This window comes from Grampus griseus (genome assembly GCF_964374135.1).
Source record: "Grampus griseus genome assembly, chromosome: 9".
Classification (NCBI taxonomy): domain Eukaryota; kingdom Metazoa; phylum Chordata; class Mammalia; order Artiodactyla; family Delphinidae; genus Grampus; species Grampus griseus.
The window spans coordinates 36,207,557-36,222,702 of record NC_139003.1 but is presented as its reverse complement, the minus strand read 5'-3'; the positions used below and the strand labels follow the sequence as shown (position 1 = coordinate 36,222,702).

Genomic DNA, 15,146 nt, shown 5'->3' with positions numbered 1-15,146 from the left:
TTAATGTGGTGTATCACATTAATTTGCAAATATTGAAACATCTTTGCATCCCTGGACTATATCCCACTTGATGATAGTGTATGATCTTTTTAATGTATTGTTGTTGGATTTGGTTAGTTAATATTTTGTTGAGGATTTTTGCATCTATTTTCATCAAAGATATTGGCCTGCAATTTTCTTTTCTGTAGTATCTTTGCTGTTTTTGGTATCAAGCTAATGGTGGCTTGTAGAATGAATTTCGGAGTGTTCTGTCCTTTTCAATATTATGGACTAGTTTGAAGAGGAAAGATATTAGCTCTTCTTTGTATGTTTGGCAGAATTCCTCTGTGAAGCTATCCAGTCCTGGACTTTTGTTTGCTGGGCGTTCTTTTAAATCACAAATTCAGTTAAACTACCAGTGATCAGTCTGTTCAAATTGTGTTTATTCTTGATTCAGTCTTGGCAGGTTGTATGTTTCTAGAAATTTATCCATTTCTTCTAGATTGTCCAATTTGTTGGCATATAACTGTTCATAGTATTATTATTATTATTTTTTGGTATCTCTGTGGTATCAGTTGTTATTTCTCCTCTTTCATTTCTTATTTTGTTAATTTGGGTTCTCTTTTTTTCTTGGGTGACCCTAGCTAAAAGTTTATCAATTTTGTTTGTCTTCTCAAAAACCAGCTCTTGGTTTCATTGATCTTTTCCATTATTTTTGGTGGTCTCTATTTCATTTATTTCCTCTCTGATCTTTATGATTTCCTTCCTCCTGCTGACTTTGGGCTTTGTTCTTCCTTTTCTAATTCCTTTAGGTGGTCCACGATTAGGTTGTTTGAGATTTTTTTTCTTGAGGAAGGCCTGTATTGTGATAAACTTCCCTCTTAGAATTGCTTTTGCATCCAACAGATTTTGGGAAGTTGTGTTTCCGTTTCCATTTGTCTTGAGGTATTTTCTGATTTCCTCTTAGATTTCTTAATTGAACCATTGTTTTTTTTAGCAGCATGTTGTTTTAGTCTCCCCATTTGTTCTTTTCCCATTTTTCTTCCTGTAACTGATTTCTAGTGTCATACTGTTGTGGCTGGAAAAAATGCTTGATAGAATTTCTATTCTCTTAAATTTGTTGAGACTCGTTTTGTGGCCTAGCATGTGATCGATCCTAGAGAACATTACACACGCACTTGAAAAGAATGTGTATTTTGCTGTTTCGTGATGGAATGTCCTGTAGATATCTGTTAAGTCCAACTGGTCCATTCTGTCATTTAAGACCACTGTTACCTTATTTTTTTCCTATCTGGGTGATCTGTCCATTGATGTCAGTAAGGTGTTAAATTCCCCTACTATTATTATATTCTTGTCAATTTCTCCCTTTATGTCTGTTAGTTATTTGCTTTATATATTTAGGTGCCCTTGTGTTGGATGTATATATGTTAATGAGTGTAAAACTTCTTATAGTGATCCCTTTATCATTATATAATGCTTTTCTTTGTCTTTTGTTATACACTCTGTTAAATTCTATTTTGTCTAATATGAGTATTGCTACCCCCACTTTCTTGTCATTGTATGAAATATCTTTTCCATCCCCTCACTTTCATTCTGTGTGTATCTTTAGCTCTGAAGTGAGTCTCTTATAGGTAGCATATAGATGGGTCTTGTTTTTTAGGCCAATCAACCACTCTATGTCTTTTGATAGGAACATTTAGTGTATTGGCATTAAACTGATTATTGATAGGTATGTACTTATTGCCATTTTATTACTTGTTTTCTGGCTGTTTTTGTAGCTTTGTTCTTTTCTTCTTTTGTTTCTTCCCTTGTGGTTTGATGAACTTTCTTTAGTAGTAAGCTTGTGTTCCTTTCTTTTTAATTTTTGTCTATTTTAAGTTTTTTTATTTATGGTTACCACAGTGTTCATATGTATTGACCTATAATATAAATACTTATTTTGAACTTACAGTCATTTAAGTTCAAACACATTCTAAAAGACCTACATTTTTAATTCCCCTCCCATTTGTGTTTTGACGTCATATTTTACATCTGCATGATTCTCCCTTAACTGTTTATTGCAGTTACAGTTGCTTTCACAATTGATTCTCTGTCTTTACTATATATTTGCCTTTCCTAGTGGGATCTTCCCTTTCCTGTAGATCCTTACTTCTTTCCACTTAGAGAAGAGCCTTTAACATTTCTTTTAGGGTAGGCTTAGTACTGATAAACTATTTTTTGCTTCTCTGGGAAGTTCTTTATCTCGCTTTCTATTCTTTTTCTTTTCTTTTTAAAATTTTTTAATACAGCAGGTTCTTATTGCTTTCTATTCTAAATAATCGTTTTGCTGGGTATCCTAGTTTGTAGGTTTTCCCTTTCAGCATTTTGAATATATCATGCCACTCCCTTCTGGCCTGCAAAATTTCTGCAGAGAAATCAGCTGATGGCCTTACAGGAATTCCCTTGTATATGACTCTTTGTTTTTCTCTTGCTGTCTTTAAATTCTCTCTTTAAATTTGCCATTTCTATTATGATATGTCTTGATATGGGTCTGTTTGGGTTCATCTTTTTGGGACCCTCTGTGCTTCTTGTACCTGGATATGAGTTTTTTCTCTTTCAGGTCTGGGAAGTTTCCAGCCATAATTTTCTCAAATACATTTTTGATCCTCTTCTCTCTTCTCCCTCTGGGACCCCTACAAGGGGTTTAGCCCTATTTGTGGACTCTCTGTTATATTTCATTGATAATCTTGACACTAATACCACACTGTTTTCATTACTATAACTTTAAAATAAATTTTGAAACTCTCCAACACTATCCTTTTAAAAAGTTGTTATTCTAGGACCTTTGGATTTCCACACAGATTTTAGAATACATTTTTCAATTTCTACAGAAAAACCTGCTAGAATTTTTATCAGGATTGCACTGAATCTATAGATCAATTTTGGGAAAATTGATGTGTTAAAGATTTTGAGTTTTTCCACCAATAAACACAGTATATATCTCTACTCATTTAGGTCTTCTTTACTTTCTCTTAATAATTTATAGTTTTCAATATACAGGTTTGCCATATATTTGTCAGCTTTATATTTCATATAAATATATGTTCATATATTAAATACTTCATATTTCTGATGCTATTATAAATGGTACTATTTTTAATTTCTAGTTGATTGTAGCTAGTACATATGAATTGATTTTTATATGTTAATCTTATATCTTGCAACCTTGTTAAACTCACTTACTGGTTCTAGTAGCTTCTCTGTAGATTCCACAGAATAAAGTAATAGATGATCAATGTCATCTGTGAACAAAGACAGTTTTACATCTTATTTTCCAATTTGGATGCCTATCATTGCTTTTTCTTGCTTTCCTGCACTGGTAAAAACCTTTAGAGAATGCTGAATAGAGATGGTGAGAGTAACCTTATCTTGTTCTTTTTTCAGTTTTTATTGGAAAAACATTTTTCTTTCACTATTAAGTATGATGTTAGCTGTAGGTTTCTTTTTTAGTGTATTACTGTGATGAAAAGAATAAGTGGGGTTTTTTTATGGTATATGTAATTTTATTTTTAACCATTTTTAAACTGAAGTATAGTTAATTTACAATGTTGTGTTAGTTTCAGGTGTACAACAAAGTGATTCATTTATATATATATTCTTCAGATTCTTTTCCATTATAGATTATTGCAAGATACTGAGTAGAGTTCCTTGTGCTATACAGTAGGTCTTCGTTGTTTATTTTCTATATAGTAATGTGTATATGTTAATCCCAAACTCCTAACTTATCTCGCCACCAAACCCGTCCCCCACTATCCCGTTTGGTAACCATACATTTGTATTCTGTGAGTCTGTTTCTGTTGTGTAAATAAGTTCACTTGTATCATTATTTTTAAAGATTCTACATATAAGTGATACCCTATGCTATTTATCTTTCTCTGTCTGACTTCATTTAATATGATAATCTCTAGGTCTAACCATTTTGCCACAAATGGCATTACTTCATTCTTTGTTATGGCTGAGTAATATTCCATTGTGTATATATACCACATCTTCTTTATCCATTCATCTGTTGATGGACAGTTAGGTTGCTTCCATGTCTTGGCTATTGTAAATAGTGCTGCTATGAACACTGGGGTGCATGTATCTTTTCAAATTGGAGTTTTCTCCAGATATATGCCCAGGAGTGGGATTGCAGGATCATATGGTAACTCTATTTTTAGTTTTTTAAGGAACCTCTATACTGTTCTCCATAGTGGCTGCACCAATTTACATTCCCATCAACAGTGTAAGTGGGTTCCTTTTTCTCCGCACCCTCTCCAATATTTATTATTTGTAGACTTTTTAATGATGGTCATTCTGACTGTTGTGACGTGATGCCTCACTGTAGTTTTGATTTGCATTTCTCTAATACTTAGTGATACTGATCATCTTTTCATGTGCCTGTTGGCCATTCATATGTCTTCTTTGAAGAAACGTCTATTTAGGTCTCTTGCCCATTTTTTGACTGAGTTGTTTTTTTGATAATAAGCTGTATGAGCTGTTTGTATATTTTGGAGATTAATCCCTATTGGTAGCATTGTTTGCAAATATTTTCTCCCAGTCTGTAGGTTGTGTCTTTTTGTTTTGTTGATGGTCTCCTTTGCTGTGCAGAAGCTTTTAAGTTTAATTAGGTCCCATTTGTTTATTTTTGTTTTTATTTCCATTACTCTAGGAGATGGATCAAAAAACAAATATTGTTGCGATTTATGTCAGAGTGTTCTGCCTGTGTTTTCCTCTAGGTGTTTTATAGTATCTGGTCTTATATTTAGGTCTTTAATCCATTTTCAGTAGATTTTTGTATAGGTGTTATAGATTATTTTTTTTAACATTAAACCAATCTTATACTCCTAGAATAAATCAAACTTAGCCATGATGTATTATCCCTTTTGAAATACTGTTCGGTTCAATATGCTAGAATCTTGTAGACAACTTTTCTATGTTTATGATGGATACGGTCTATAAGTTGTTGTTTTTGTTCTGTAATGTCTCTGGTTTTGGTATTGGGGTAATGGCCTCATAGAATAAGTTGGGAAGTGAAGCCATTTGAGCCTGGAATTTTCTTTGTGGGAAAGTTTTTAACTGCCAATTCAAATTTCTTTAATACATTTAGGGCTACTGAGGTTATGTATTTCTTCATGAGTGAGCTTTGGCAGTATGTGTCTTCCAAGGAGTTTGACCATTTCACTTAAGTTGTGGAATTTATTGGCATAAAATTTTTTGTAATATTTTCCTTTCTTTTAATATTGGTAAAATATACATGATGTCACACCTTTCTCTTTATTTCCTAATCAGTATGGCTAGTGATTTATAAATTTTATTTATCTTCTCAAAGAGGTAGTGTTTGCTTTCATCAGTTTTTCCCTACTATTTTCTAAAGGTTTTCTATTTCAAAGGTTTCTGTAATCTTTATTATTTTCTTTCTTGTATTTTAGATTTAATGTGGGTTTGGTTTTTTTCCTAGTTGGAAAGTTGATGTCATTACTTTGAGACCTTTCTTATTTTTCTAATAAAGGTGTTTACTATTGTAAAATTTCCTCTAAGTACTATTTTAGTGTTTTTAGTGGCATCCTATGCATATCTTATGTTTTTGATATCATATGTTTTTATTTATCTTCATTTGAAAATATGGTCTAGGGCTTCCCTGGTGGCGCAGTGGTTGAGAGTCCACCTGCCAATGCAGGGGACACGGGTTCGTGCCCCAGTCCGGGAAGATCCCACACGCCACGGAGCGCCTAGGCCCGTGAGCCATGGCTGTTGAGCCTGCACGTCCAGAGCATGTGCTCTGCAACGGGAGAGGCCACAACAGTGAGAGGCCCGCGTACTGCAAAAAAAAAAAAGAAAGAAGAAAAGAAAATATGGTCTAACTTTCCTTGTGAGTTCTTCTTTGACCAATGTTCTAATTGTTCCATCAATTATTGAGAGAGGGGTAATGAAATCTTCAACTATAATTTTATAAATGTCTATTTGTAATTGCTACCTTATCAATTTTTGGTTTACGTATTTTGAAGCTCTGTTATTAGATGCATATATATTGAGGATTGTTTTGTACTCTTGATGAATTGAACTTTTTATCATTATGAAATGGCCATCTTTACTGCTGGTAATATTGCTCTGACATCTACTTTGTCTGACTGTAATAGTGCCACAGTGTCTTTCTTTTACACATCCTATTTTGTGTGTTTATAATTGAAGTGCATTTCTTATAGGCAACATATATTTGAGTCTTGCTTTTTTTAATCCAATCTGACAATTTCCACCTTTTAATTGGGGGTATTTAGGCCATATCTATTTAATGTGATTATTGGTAAACTTAAGTTTAAATGTATGATCTTGCTATTTATTTTCTATGTTTCCCATCTGTTCATTGTTTCCTTCCCTTTTCTGACATCTTTTGGATTAAAGAAATTTCTTTGTAATTCTATTTTATCTCCTTTGCTGGCTTATTAGCTGTAACTCTTTATTTTACTGGTTGCTTTAGAATTTATAGTCTACATCTTTAACCTATCATAGTCTACCTTCAAATAGTATTTTACCACTTTATATATATTATAAAAACCTATTACTATACATATAGTATATTTCCCTTTCTACCCTCTTGTGCTATTGTTATCATACATTTTATTTTTATATAGATTATAAACTCTACATTACAACTGACTCTTGAACAACACGAGTTTGAACTGCACAGGTCCAATTATACATGGATTTTTCCAAGAAATATACAGTTAGTCCTCTGTATCTGTGGACATGGAACACAGGGATATGAAGAGCCAACTCTAAGGACCTGAGCATCCACAGACTTTGATATCTGTGGTGGTGGTGGGCTGTCCTGGAACAATTCCCCTGGGTGCTAAGGGTCAGCTCTACTATTAGTTAGCTTTTATCAAGTTCAGAAAAATTCTGACCATTATTTCTTTCATTCCTTTCTTGGGGGGACTCCAATTATGCTTATATTTGGCCATTTGAAATTAACTCACTGCTTGCTGATGCTTTTCCATTAAAAAAATATCTCAGTTTAATTTTGGGTAGTTTCTATTGCCATGTCCTCAGTTTAACTTTTCTTCTTCAATATCTAATGTACCGTTAATCCCATTTAGTACATGTTTCATATCATAGATCATAGTATCCGTCTCCAGAAGTTAGATTTGGGTTTTTAAAATTATCTTCCATGTCTCTACTTTACTTTTTGTTCATACAGAATACAGTCATAATGTCCCTATCTTAATGTCCTTGTTTCCGAATTTTAACATCTGTGTCAGTTCACAGTTGGTCTCTGCTGGATGACTGACCTCCTCATTGTGGGTCCTATTTTCTTGCTTCTTTACTTGGCTGATTACTTTTTTATTGGATGCTAGGCATGGTGAACTTTACTTTGCTGCGTCCTGGATGACTTGGTATTGCTATAAATATTCTAACTTTGCTCTAGGATGTAGTTAAATTATCTGGAGACAATTTGATCTTTTTGGTTTTTGTTTCAGGATTTGCTAGGTGGGACTACAGCAGCCTTCAGTCTAAGGCTAATTATTCTCCACTACTGATGCAAGGCTCTTCTGTGTACTCTACCCAGGCTACTGTGATTCTTGAGGTTTCCAGTGTGGCTGGTGGGAACGGGTGCTACTTCCAGCCTGTGTGAGTGTGCTGGGCACTATAACCTCTAGATCTTTGAGGTGGTACTTCCTCCAGTCTCATGTAGTTTTCTCACAGACGTGTACTGATAAGTACTCAGCTGAGTACTCACGGAGGATTCTTTGCAGACCCCTGGAGTTTTCTCTCTGTGTAGCTCTCATATCTTTGGTACTTTGTCCATGAGCCTTAGCTGTCTTGGTCTCTCAGGACTCTCACCTCTGCCTCTACAACTCACTACCAGCTGGACTCTGCTTGGGAATCCCCTGTTTGTGCCACACGTTGGAAACTCTCTGAAGGCTGTATGTGCAACCATATGGCTCATCTCATTTGTTTTCCATCTCTTGGGGATCACTGTCCTTCATTACCTGATGTCCAGTTCTTGTATATTATTTTGAATATTTTGTCCACTTTTTAGTTGCTGCAGGCAGGGGGAAAGAGCATCAGTCTGGTCCCTGTCACCCCATCTCGACTGGAAGTATAAGTTTCTTCCCTTTGTTTTAAAATTAGTTATAGGGTTCTGGAACTATCAAAGTCTGATTCTACTACTGAACTCATGTATAGTAGTTCTTTTGCCTATCTAATGGCTTTACAGTTGAAAATTTATAGCCCTATATATAAATAAGCTTAATATTTTAATATTTGAGCCTTAGGTTTAGATCAAATGGTCATCATGTCTTACCAGTCCTTGAAGGACATCTCTAATGTGTGTCTTGAGGAAGGAAGGGGAGAGAATCCATGTACAAATCCACCTGCACTTTAAAACTATAGCTTCTAATGGCCCAGGAATTCTCTGCAGTGGTAAGCTAAGAACAGCTGTTTTACCGTACAGCAAGTATCTGTCTACCTTTAGGAGATAATAGTAACGCTTTTAGCATTTTCTTATTCGTCAGTGTTAGTCACATAGATTCAATATAGACAGTCAAGCTCATAAGAATCAAAGAATAAATTCATATGAAAGTTGACTCTTCATGCAGGAACTTTTCAATAATAACAGCAAACATTTCTTTAGCACTCACAATATAACAGGTGCTTTGTTAGGTGCTTTAAATACTTTTTCTCAAGTAAACACAACAACAATCTTATAAGGTATAGTCCATTACAAACCCCACTGCACAGACGAGAAAACTGAGGCTCAGAGAGTCAAATCAAGGTTGAAAATAAGATTTCATTCTTTTATTCAAGAAGTATTTAATGAGTACTTAGTATGCCAGGCACTCTTCTAGGTACTGGGAATATAGCAGTGGAGGAAAAAAATCTCTGAGCCTGAGTTTATACTCTACCACAATCTCTTTATAGCAATAAAAATTTGTAAAAAAATTTTTGTGTCTGGTGCCATATCAAAAGTATAATGGCAAATGTTATAAACTTATGTCATTGAGGGGAAAAAAATCTAATTTGAAAAGCAGAGGAAACATTCTTTGTAAAGTTGTTTAATCTACTAAGTACAAATAGCTGGGATTTAATAAAGTTTTGGCTGTCTCCAAAGCCCTTGCTCTTTCCACTATTCCGTAATAGCTCTACATCAGAGTACGTTTCAGAAAGAGATGCATTAAAAAATAAAATAAGGAATCTTTGCAACTTACTGAAGTTTCTTGATTGAAATGATAGATGATAAACAGGGAACAAAACAAAATGAAGACAAATATGGTATTGGTCAAATTAATATTAGTTAACTAAATGCTCAAATTTTCACAAAATATACTTTTAGTTTTGAATAGAAATAGTCTCTTATCAACTTGTACACAGAAATATATTTGCTATTTCAGGAGTGTAAAGACAGTGCTTTCCTTTGTATATATACATGTAAAATATTCATCTCAAAACAAACAGAACTATGCATACCTCTACAGCAGGTACGATGTCTATGCCAACAGTTAGAAATTCTTCAAACTTCAGAAATGGGTTAAAGCAGCTGCCAACATCAAGTAATCTGATCTTTCCTGAGGTTTGTAGCAACCTAAAAATAGATTATTTTCATTATGCTTTTTATAAGATGAAATAAAATATAAGAAAAATTCAAACATTTGAGAATAAAAAAAATAGTATAGATTATTGGCTCTCTTTTTGGTCTCATGATCCCTTTACATGTTTAAAAATTACTGAGGGCCTAAAAGAGCTCTTTTGTTTATGCAGGTTCTATCAATAATACCATATTTGAAATTAAAACTCAATGGTTTAAAAACATCAATTCATTTATAAAACAATAACACTATAGTATATGCTAATGTAAATTATACTTTCTAATGAAAGTCTAGATTAGAAAGATAGTAAAAATGAGTTACTGTTTTACATTTTTTCAAGTCTCTCTAATGTTGGGCTTAATAGAAGACAGATGGATTCGCACGTCTGCTTTGCATTCAAGCTGTTGCAACATCACATGCCATGAAGTTTCTAGAAAACTCAACCCTACACTCAAAAGAGGATGAGAGTAGAAAAGGCAAACGATATTTTAGTATTATGATGAAAATAATTTCCTCCCCACAGAGACCCTAGAAGGGTCTCAGATCCCCAGACCACACTTTGAAAACTGTCTTTGTAGATGAAAGAATCCATTCACAAATTAATTCTCAGTAGTCAATATAATGATGTCTTTGGACTTTAATTTGTCTCAATGATTTAAAAGGACCAAAGAGCAAAGCAATGAAAGGATAGTATTTCTTAAGTTATGAAAAATTTTATTTTGTTCAGGAGTGTTCCTTGCGTCCAAAAGTAGTAGGAAAAAAGAAGGTAAACAAAACCGGACATGACCATTAAAGTTAGTCAAATGCAACTATTGATAATACGGATCTACATAGCGGCAAATAAGGATGAAGGAAAACAGTGGATTTTTGTTGGTCTGAAGCCTATAGTCCTAGTGTTCAGACAAGTAAAGCAATAATAAAAACCAACTTAAGACATATGCCATTTTATTGATATTAAGACAATTTTGCTGAAAAAAATTATGAGTAGACACTGGAAACATAAAGGAAAGAAATATAGTGAAATAACTGGGTAAAAACAGAATCTTGGTTCTTTAAAGCCTATAGGGCAGAGAAAATCTGCCCAGCTTCTGTTCCTTTTACCTCAGCTAGCATATTGCCATAGTGTCCATTAGAGAGGTGTTAAACTACAGACTGTAGTTAAGCTCCTGGAAAAGGCACTGTAAGTCAAAATAAAATAATATAATCTAAAGTTGATTTTTTTTTTCAGAAAAGCAACACAATAAATAGGGGTTACATTTTTTACCAAGAGCCTGATGTCCTAACATTTTATAGAAATGACAATAATCACCATTTGATTATAAATAAACTGTATACAGGACCTGTTTAATACAGTACATGGCATTTTATAGTACCATAAAAACAATATGAACCAATTAAAAGATTTTTGTCAACCAAATTTTATTTAAGAACTCATCCAAAGAAGGGGTTATGAGGGTATAAGGAAATAAAAGGAATAGCTAGAAACTCCCTCAGCAACAAGAGCTGATCCTAGGGCTCAAAAGGTAATTTTCTGTACTGCAGTCAAATCAGGAAGTAGATTATTATGTAGTTTGGGTGATGTGTATAACAAATAATCATCTGTAAAGTTGAATTAAGTTTAGTGATACTTGAAATATTACAATACACTAGTTCTAAGGAAGAAGGAGGCCAGCGAACTACTGTGGTATAGGTTCCAAGTTGCTAAACAGAGCAAAAGATCCAGTAGATAGGTACCTTGAAATGCCTGGCATATAGCTGACATTTACTGCTAAATTAACAAATTTGAATACTTAAATCATAACCAGTTTGAATAAATGAATCTATAACAACATGTAATACTAAGTACACTACTAGATTGCCATTCTAATCCTTATGTGGGGCTATGGTTAAGAACAAGAGTTCTGGAATAAGAGAGACTAAAATCAAAACCTGATTCTGCCCTTTACCTGTGTGATATGGGGACAACAATGGTACCCACACTTAAGAGTCGTTTCTAGGATTAAATGAGATTATGCGTTTATAATTCTTGCCCTAGTATCTGGTACATGGTAAACGCTCAAAAAGTGGTAGATATCATTGTTAGCTATTAATATCATGTTATATATAAAATCTTTTGTGGTTTGTCCCCTAATGATCTTCCTGAACATGGTAGAAGCAGAATTTTACTATCTTCCTGAACATAGTAAAAGCAGAATACTGGTAGACTCTAGTAAATTGGGTAACAAAAAATTTCTGATAGTCTTTAAAAAAGTGCTTCTTAGAAATTAACCTTTCTACCTGGATGGAGTATTCCAAATCATTCAACTTAATTCAACTTTGAAATATAATTACCAATAACTTAATATCATGGATTAACTTAATAACATTAACTCTCAGTAATACACTTAATCCATTTCAAATTCTTTGGTTGAGCTCTGTAATTTTTTTTTGCATCAACATATATTTAGTTTAAAGACTAATCACAAAGTGAACAGAATATCCAAGTAATTATCACCCAGGTCAAGAAATAACACATTGCCTGCACTGTAGAAACAGGATCCTCCCTGACGACATCCCCTACCCCTTTCTGTAATGGTAGCCACTATCCTGATTTTAGTGATAATCGTTCCCTTGATTTCCTTTTATAGTCTTGCTACCTATGACTGTCTTCTGAATAACATAGTTTAGTTTTACACTACACATTTGCTTTTGTGACTTTCTTCTTTCATTTAATATTAAGTTTGTGTCATTTGTGTTTCTGTAGTTAATTCATGTACATGGCTGTGTGACAGTACCTTTATACAACACATCCCATTGTGATTTTGATTAGAGTGGCACTGAATCTAAAGATCATTTGGGAGAATTAACGTCTTTACAATATGGACTCTTTTAATCCATGGACATGGCATAGTTCTCCATCTATTTAGTTCCTCATTGTCTCTCAATAGCTTTAACAATTTCTCTTAAAAGGTCCCATGTATATTTTGTTGGATTTGTATTTCTTGTTAACTCATATTTTTTGGTGCTGTTATTGCTTTTCCCCTATGGATAAACCTTGTTATTTTTTAAAATTTGATTTTTCATTGTTGGTTACAGAAATGCAATTCAGTTTTGTACAATGATTTGTATCCAGCAACATTACTAAATTCCTGTTATCTCAACTGCTTATCTGTATATTATTTGGGGTATTCTAGTCTAGGTACGTAGTTACATAATCTGTGAAAAATAATATTATTTCTTCTTTTCTTATCTATCCATCCACCCACCCACCCATCTATTTTTTGCCTCACTGCTTTGCCCAGGACTTCTAATACAATATTAAACAGGACTAATACAAGCAGGTACTATTTTGTTTCCAGTCTCAGAGGGAACATTAAGTATAATGTTCACCATTAATGTATAACTCACCATTAAATATAATGACTGTTGCAGGTTTTATATAGAATCCTTGATAAAGCTGATGAAGCTTTTATATTTTGCTAGCTCCTTTTAAAAAAAAATTTCACACAAATCTATGTTAGATTTTATCAAATGTACTCAGCTACTGAGATATGACTTTTCTTTGATCTGTTTATGTGATACAGTATACTCATTAATTCTGTAGTGTTAAATCAATCTTGCCTTATTGGGAAGAATCTAATTTGGTTTTGATAAATTACTGTCTTCATAACTTAAAGGATTTGTTTTATATATGTATATACAGTTGGTTCTATTTGTGATGGGTCTGGTCTATAAAGTCACCACGATCACTAAACCATGCTCCTAAGGGAAATACAAGACTAGGCCTCTGGTTACAATACTTTCAACACCAGAGCAACACATAACCTGGATTTATGTGTATTTCTGTTTAAAGGTAACTTATTTAATATGTATTATGATGCATCAACACTGAACTCACAGCCAACACCATTATAACTCATGCCTAAGGGAAGCATATCTAATACACTATTTTCTCTGTAAGGCATAATACAGCATTCCTGTGCTTAGACAGGCTCGATGGAACTTTAACATTATGCTTAGGGGCCATTTTTAAAGCAAAATAGGGCTTCCCTGGTGGCGCAGTGGTTAAGAATCCACCTGCCAATGCAGGGGACACGGGTTCAAGCCCTGGTCCGGGAAGATCCCACATGCCGCGGAGCAACTAAGCCCATGTGCCACAACTACTGAGCCTGCGCTCTAGAGCCCACGAGCCACAAGTACTGAAGCCCGCCCGCCTAAAGGCCGTGCTCTGCAACAAGAGAAGCCACTGCAATGAGAAGCCTGCGCATCGCAACTAAGTAGCCCCCGCATCACGACAAAGTAGTCCCCGCTTGCTGAAACTAGAGGAAGCCCGCGCGCAGCAATGAAGACCCAATGCAGCAAAAAATAAAATTTAAAAAATAAACGTAAAATCAATAAAGCACAAAAAATGTGATATTAAATAGACTGAAAATGGGACATTTTTATACTTGAGAGCTGAAACAATAAGGCAGAGCTTGCATTGTTCAACTTCAGCTGGGAAGGTGTGTGTCAGATGACAAATTTTTCACCACCCTCAGCATGTCCACAAATGAGTCTGAAAATGCCATGAGTACTCACCTTGGAGTTGAATTTTAGTGAGTAGGTGAATTTGCAGATATGGAATTTCTGAATAATTAGGATAAACTGTGTGTGTGTGTGTGTATGGATTTTTGCATCTATGTTCATAAGTGAGATCAGACTATAATTTTCTGTGCTAGTACTGTCCATGATGGGTTTTAATATCAAGGTTATGCTAGACTCTTAAGATGAGTGTGGGATAACTCCTTTCATTCTATTTTTAAAGAGTATGTGTAAGAACAGAATTCATTTTTCCTTAAATGTTTACTAGAACTCGCTGGTAAAGCCATTTAGGCCTGGAGTTTTATTTCTGAGATCTTTAACCACTGATTTAATTTCTTTAATATTATTACAAAATTCCAACTTTTATCTCTGACTTTTTCTATCTTCCTGCTCTTTACTATTTCCTTTTCATTTTTTTTTGGAGGGGAAAGGGCCTTATTTGCTGAGGTATCTTTAATTTCTTGAGATAGATTCTTAGTTCACTAGTTTCAGCTTTTCTTTATAATATATGCATTTAAGCTATACATTTTCCTTTAAGTGATGCTTTAGCTATATCCACAAGTTTTAATAAAAAGCACATTTGTAACTTTTGACAAAAAATTTCTTCACAAAAAGTATCATTATTATTTAGTTGAAAATATTTTCTAATTTTTATTATAAATTTTCATCTAATGGATTTTTTTTTTGGAAGGTTATTTACTAATTTCTAAACCTTTGGGTATTTCCTTATTGCAATTTGGTACCAATTTTTAGCTTAATAGCATTGTCTACATAATTCAACCCTTTGAATCTTACTAACATTTGACTTATAAATTTTTATAAATTAAATAATACCTTAAATATTTAATATAATTTTTTAAATTCACAATTTTTTAAAAAACATTTTTATAAATGTTACCTGTATGCTTGAAAGAATATTACTTTGTAGCTTTTGGGTACACTATTCTATATATGGCTATTAGATTGTTAATTATGTTGTTCAAATCCTCTACAGTCTTACTC

At 33.7% G+C, this 15,146-nt stretch overlaps 1 protein-coding gene across 1 annotated transcript in view; it reads right to left on the bottom strand.

Moving 5' to 3' along the window:
- The window catches only part of SAMTOR (S-adenosylmethionine sensor upstream of mTORC1), an 86,985-nt gene that overhangs the window by 9,384 nt on the left and 62,455 nt on the right, over nucleotides 1-15,146 (bottom strand). The window contains exon 4 of the mRNA XM_082662030.1: nucleotides 9,466-9,580. Coding sequence (XP_082518156.1) covers nucleotides 9,466-9,580 — 115 coding nt within the window. The remainder of the gene's footprint in view (nucleotides 1-9,465; nucleotides 9,581-15,146) is intronic.